Consider the following 6467-nt stretch of genomic DNA (forward strand, 5'->3'; position numbering starts at 1 on the left):
GTTTCTACCGGGGAGAAGGGCCATGATGATGCGGTGTTTGCCGCCTTGGTTGTAGTTACTGCTATGGCTGTTGCCGTGAACGCTGGGCTCGGACTGTGGCTGGTTTACGTCGTTCTTCCTCTGGACAACCAGGAGCAAATTCAGCGGGGAGGAGAGGACTTCATGGCGGCTTTGTTAATGGAGATCCCCTTCGTACCGAAACAACCTAAGGAGGACTAACTCATCTACCTTCAAAATAACTATGCGTAAAGATGGAGGACAATGCCTGGCTAGTGGCACACCAAGTTAAACTTTGTAATTTAGAGTCAGGGCTTGAAATACTTTTTTCTGTATATCTGGTGACAGTCAAGGCATCAATTACATGCATCCACAAACCCAGTACATTGCCCAGTGCAGGATAGATGCGGGTAGACATCAGAAATACATGCACAGCTCCAGTTTTAACTGCACCAAGGAAGGTGCATATGCACCCAGTATTTCGAGCCCTTAAAGTCCTCTTAAAAAGAGAAAATAACTCTCAGCCCCCCGTTAATGTGAGCTAGAATATGATACTACTTCATACTTTGTTTTCGTATTGCTATCAGTAGTCTTCCCCACTAAAGTTGTTTTAAAATGCTATTGTTACATAGCACCCGTACGGTCTCTCTTCAATCTAATATAGGCTATTGCTCTCTTGAGGGATAGAAAAAGCTTTTATACAATGTCAACTGTGTCGTACATTATAGTTTGAAAACAGAAACCCCCAGTGTAGGATAGGCACTTATGTCTAATGTAGCGGAACCCCAGGCACACCCACGAGGTTTCCAAGAACATCTAAAAGCATTGAAGTCAGTAAACCACGCGAAAACTTTTGTGTATTTCTCTTGCAACGCAGTCCATTTTACATTTATTGTATTGGATGCAAAGTAAATACTGAATTAGAACTAAAATTCCTACAAAGCACCGAAAAAAAACTTATGTAAAACAGCAAACAATGTTTGGGCACTGCCTAACGGTTACAAAGAAGGCAACTGTTTTATACAACACACATGATTATCGGGAAAAAATCACAGCCACAACATAATTTGTAACACAAGTACATGCGGTAACAATGCCCTTATTTGTATTGATCAGCACAATTTGCTTGCAACTACATAATACAGAAATGTAAATAAAAAAGGCTTTTATTTCTTCGTCGTTTTACTGTGGTCAAATTAGATATCATACAAAGCATTTGTGTTTGATATAGAATAAAACGATGTCACACATCAAAATCAGTATCATATATTTTTACATCACTGTATTTTTTTTCACTTTTTCTGAAGCATATGTCCTATATAAAACAAATAAAGCTTTCATTATCATGACGTCAATGCAACATTATTTCGAGATAAGTTTGAAGTGTATAATGGGTTTTGCATAAGTACAACAGCCATTCTTGTGCATAAACTATCTATGTGTTGGACGATGAAGGGTAGACATACAGGTAAGACATGATATAGTCCCTGATAAAAGATGGATGCAATCTAAAACGTCTGATACTATCATGAACCGCGACGGGGGCCGACATCGTCTACCAGATACCTTTGACCCAGTGTTAACGTCACAATTCAAAGAAGCCACGTGAGAAGCCTCACTGGGTCAGTCTACTGAGGAAGACCAGAGTGACTGGTCGAAATCTTTTTTGCGAGGGTTTTTTTGGTGTTGGATCTAAAGTTTTAACATAAACCGTCTGACTCCTATTTTATCCTATTGCTTGATTCATTTCGTATGGCGTACCTATGTGTAGCGTGTATTAACATGATTCTGGTAAACTGGTAAAAAATAGTCTTCACTATTTTTGTAAACCACGGAGTTTAAAGTCATCAAATGCAATTTAAGAGCGGCTAAACAAAAAAAAATATGGGGGATGAGGATATTGTACTTGTCATTTCGACATCATTTCATGAGCACATTTTCGTCATAACTTCCTCATCATAGCTCAAAAGCAAGCAACGTGTGGCATCACTTTAGGATTTTCTTTGTGGGCAACACCCATAAATAGCTAGACCCAGCCTACTATACTAAACAAGCAACCGTTTTCCATCTGTGACATCGCATTTATGACTCACAGATATCATTCTGCTATGGAATAGGACTGATTCAACTTATTATATGTCCAAAAAAATAGACTTTGGAAATCCAGTTTTGCCGCCATAAAATTGCATCGGATGTCCTTACTACAATGTAGAAACTTCTACACAAATGAGTGACCGTAACGCTTCACGGGAGTTTCGTCGGGCCTCCTGCTCTCCTGATCCCCGGTTACCGCTGGGTCCTCCTGCCGCCCTCTTCCCTTTATAGGTGTGCTGTGACTCTGTGGGTGGAATAGTGCAAACAGTTACAGAAGGGAAATGTGCTATTGGTATATAACAGCTTCGTTCAAGGACCAAGGTCCTTCGATTAAGGACCAAGGCCATAAAAAAGAGCAAACAGCAACTACGTATCGCATGGCTATCATCGTGGATAAGAAAGAAAGTAAAAAAGCAACAGCTAAGAGGGATCAGTACAAAATTTGAGCAAAAAACCTAAGCATACAAAAGCACAGGGAGACATTTCAGCACCAAGGCCAGTAAAAATCCTATGGATATTACATACTTTAATACTGATCAGTATTAAAGACAATCTCCCATGTTTTTCATCCATTGCTTTTATGAAGATTTACTACTTTTATGGAAGGATTGACATATCTAGGTGACTATCACCTCTTCAAGATGTCAAACCTGACAACAGACTGTAAGGTTTGAACCACTCACATCGGGAAGGACCCCTGCTCTTTTCGATAAATCTGGTGGGATCTTTTACGTGGCACTCTAAGCATTTTCACCTGAGTCAAATGAGGAAAAAGTGCCCTTCCCAAGTACGCAACAATGGGGCCTGCCAGGGAATCGAACCCCAAACCTTCAGAGTCTGAGTCAAGAACCCTAACATCAAGATCATCGTACCAACTATTTAGAACGCTAGAGCTCTTCAACTTTGACTCGTCGAGCGTGACACACTAGCAACAACACCACTCTGCAAGCGCCCCCCAGCGGGCGGAGCGTGAACGTAAGTATGGATCAGAACCTGAGGGTGTACATACTGGCCACCGCCGCCCTCAAGTGGTCTGCCGTACGTCTCCCCTGCACGGATGGCCTTCACCACGGGGAGGGCCAAGATGTCGTCCTCGTAGTAATCGTCCTCCTGTTTCCGCGCGTTCTCTCCCTGCGGATCCCACTCCAACTCCGGCACCTCGTCTATGTCGTCAAGTTCGTACAAAGTCGGCTGCTTCCGGCAATTCTCGGGCGACGAGTCGGAGCTGGAGTCGTCGCCGGGTTCGTCCCGAAGTGCGGGGAGACGCTTGAACGTTGTGGGCTTCAGTTGGAGTTTTTCGTCGTCAAGCTCCACGGATGTTAACGGTATGCTGTTTTCACCGTTGGTTTTGATGGTTGACGCGTTCTTTGGCCTCTCATCCTCCTCGCTAGAACCTGTCATACAGTAAACAGAGGCAAAAGTTAGAACCTGTCATTCAGTAAACAGAGGCTCAGTGTTTGTGTCTAACTATTCAAACTAAAAAAGTAACATTTCAAAAGCAAATGCATCATATTTACCCTCACATGGGGATGGTTTACAAACTACTGCTCTGTTTATTCTTACTCAAACACATTTGAATATATAGAGTGAGCAGCCCATCCAACCCGGTCTTGCAACGTGCTACATAATGTGACCAGAGGGTCACATTAACCAGAGGGTGCCTGCTACAACACGAGTTACTATGCATATGGCGACAGTTGGTAAAGTCAGCGGGTTGGTAAATGGGTACATTTTTTTTCTTTAAACTTGACCCACCTTCTGGCCTTCTCAACTTCTCCATCTCCGAGGCTGTTCCCTTTTTAGGCAGGAATTTCCCTCCCCGCCTGTTCCGTCGGTATCTCCGCCCGATGCACACCACCCCGATCGTCACCGCCACAACCACGGCGCACAGACTCACCGCCACGGCTGCAAGTACACGGGCAGCCATTACAAATTCAACAGACTAAAAAGTACATTTAAAAGCAGCAGCTGAAACAAGAATTAGGAAACCTCAGGCCTCCTGGAAATAATCAGATCTTGGATGATGGTGACTGTGCCCTCTTCTCATTCACCGAGGTGTGTAAAAGTCTCTCTTTATAGTGCAAAGGAAACAACACTGTCAGTTGTCAAGGAGGTCATGTAATGAAGAACACCTGTGAAAACAGTGAGCACTACCAGATGTAGATTAATGATTTTCTCCCTCTTGGACAGACTGAACCCAACCATATCCATTACAACCTGACCTAAGGGTCATGCGGAAACACACACACACACGGACAGACACACACACACACGTATCAAAAACAATACCTCCATTTTTCATGGAGGTAATAATGAAAATATACAGCTCAAACAGACCGACTGGGCTTACCTGCTGCGGAACTACCACCCTGTTGCGCCTGCGCGGAGTATGTTTCCGTGTCAGCTGGACCAATGTTCCATGGCGGGAACGTGAAGACCTAGGTCGCAGAGATGTGAACGTTCAGTGAAATATGGTGTTGTCACAATACCAATATGATATCATTATAACATTGAAATGAATACATCGCAGCATCACTATGTTGTTCACTATACTATAGTTAAATAGAAGTTACTATAATCAGTTTCAAGTGCCGCAACACTTAATTATGTTTCACTCCATACCGTGGTATGGATGGAATATATTGTTTTTCCCCATGTTTTTTTGTTTCCTGCCATTACGACAAATGGAGTCAACTTCTTTATCTTGGGCCAAATGACCTGGAATTTGGTAAAAAGGTAGAGTGGGAAAATACCCCCAGACGTTTTGTTTCGTTTTATCAGGCTTTTAATTTGGTTGTTTTTGTCCAATTTTAGACGAACAATTATTTGTTTTTGGCTCTGGAGCGCTAGTATCAAACACCAAATCAAATTTGGCAGGTGTGCACATTAAATATATGCCCACGGACATCAACTTACAGTCTTGCCCCCACCCCTTTAAAAATTGTGTAATTTAGGATTTTTTACTAAACAGTTACCCACTTCATCCACGTCTCTCGGTGCCACGCCAGGACAGGTGGTGTTGTTGGTCGGGCCTGAGATGGTGACGACATTCTTCAGCGGGTCCTCTTCTGGGTTGAACAGAATCTCCAGCGGGGGCAAACCGTTGATTCTAACTCCTGTAGGTTGGAAAGATTTTACAAACACCACAGAAAACTACCTTCGTTACAACATACCTTAAAGCATTCGTAAAGTTTCCGTTTCTCCTTGCGTGTGTACCTAAACGTTGGCTATAAGGAATACGTAAAGATTGAATTTCGTGCAAGTTTTAACTTCGTATTGGCACATTTGTCTAAGCATGATCGACATGAATGCTCATATAAGTTTGATGAGTACTTTTGTTCTGATAATAAAACTTAAAAGAGTCGAACAACTAGCGCATTTCTGCAGTTTGTCCATTATTAGCATTGCCAATCAGGCACTTTTGTTCACGTGAAATAGGTGGGTGGGTATAAACAAAAGGAAAACATACCTGCCATGCATCCAGTAAAGTTTGTAAAGCCGTCCACATGTACGTGTGGATCAGTTCTGACAAACCCACCAAGCTGGGCCACGTCAAATTCATTGAACATCACGTGAGCCGGTACAGATGACGTCATCTCGTCATGATCGTCCACCTTTGGAAATAACAATGTCCCAGAACGAACACCCTCATAAACATCGCATGTAAAAGCTCGTCTAAAGTTAAAAAGTGTGTTCCAAAGCAAGGATTGTTCTCACCTAGAGCTTTCGACAAGTCATTCTGGTCTTCTTCAATAGGCTGACCCAGTAAGACTTGTCACGTGACAAGCCTCATTTGGTCAGTCTACTGAAGAAGACCAGAGGGACTGGTCGACAGCCCTAGGTGAGAACAATCTCTTGTGTTTGAATAAAGGTTTTAGCTTTAGACATGAAACTGCCAACACAGATGAACTTTCGTGACATATAGTCATGTAAGAACTGATGAACTAATTTTGTTAACGAAATATTTGAGTTACCTTGATTAACACTGAGTCCCTCGTGCCCCGGAACCGGATGTAATGTCTCACTCCATCCGTCAAACTCCCATTGGTGTTGATCGTATCTGTGTTGGATGCATCATGTTGCAACTTTATAGCAGAGGGATTTAGACTCTTGTCACCATATATATTAATGTGTTTGGGTAACAAAGCAGTCCATATGCGAATGTAAACATTATGCATTTGATTTGCAAATGTTACCTTCTAGTTTCTAAAATATATTCGTAATGGTTTGCGGTTTTGTGGTTGAGACCATGACAATTTCTTCTTACAAGATGAAATTTTCTAAGTATCTCCTCACCCTTTTCCGATCCATGGTCCACTAGCAGCTGCAGCTGTCCCGTCGGCAGCAGACTGATGACGACAGCATTGGACGATCTG

At 42.6% G+C, this 6467-nt stretch overlaps 1 protein-coding gene across 1 annotated transcript in view; it reads right to left on the reverse strand.

Moving 5' to 3' along the window:
* Nucleotides 1–430: 430 nt before the first annotated feature.
* Nucleotides 431–6467, reverse strand: part of LOC109466128 (contactin-associated protein-like 3B) — a 49356-nt gene continuing 43319 nt past the window's right edge. Inside the window, exons 25-30 of the mRNA XM_019763767.1 lie at nt 5561–5705; nt 5071–5207; nt 4442–4529; nt 3847–3996; nt 3085–3485; nt 431–2335 (exon numbers count right to left, since the gene is read on the reverse strand). Of these exons, the coding sequence (XP_019619326.1) occupies nt 2216–2335; nt 3085–3485; nt 3847–3996; nt 4442–4529; nt 5071–5207; nt 5561–5705 (1041 nt within the window). The 3' untranslated portion in view covers nt 431–2215. The remainder of the gene's footprint in view (nt 2336–3084; nt 3486–3846; nt 3997–4441; nt 4530–5070; nt 5208–5560; nt 5706–6467) is intronic.

Source organism: Branchiostoma belcheri, unplaced genomic scaffold, assembly GCF_001625305.1.
Source record: "Branchiostoma belcheri isolate BF01 breed outbred unplaced genomic scaffold, Haploidv18h27 scaffold16, whole genome shotgun sequence".
In the NCBI taxonomy this organism is placed as follows: domain Eukaryota; kingdom Metazoa; phylum Chordata; class Leptocardii; order Amphioxiformes; family Branchiostomatidae; genus Branchiostoma; species Branchiostoma belcheri.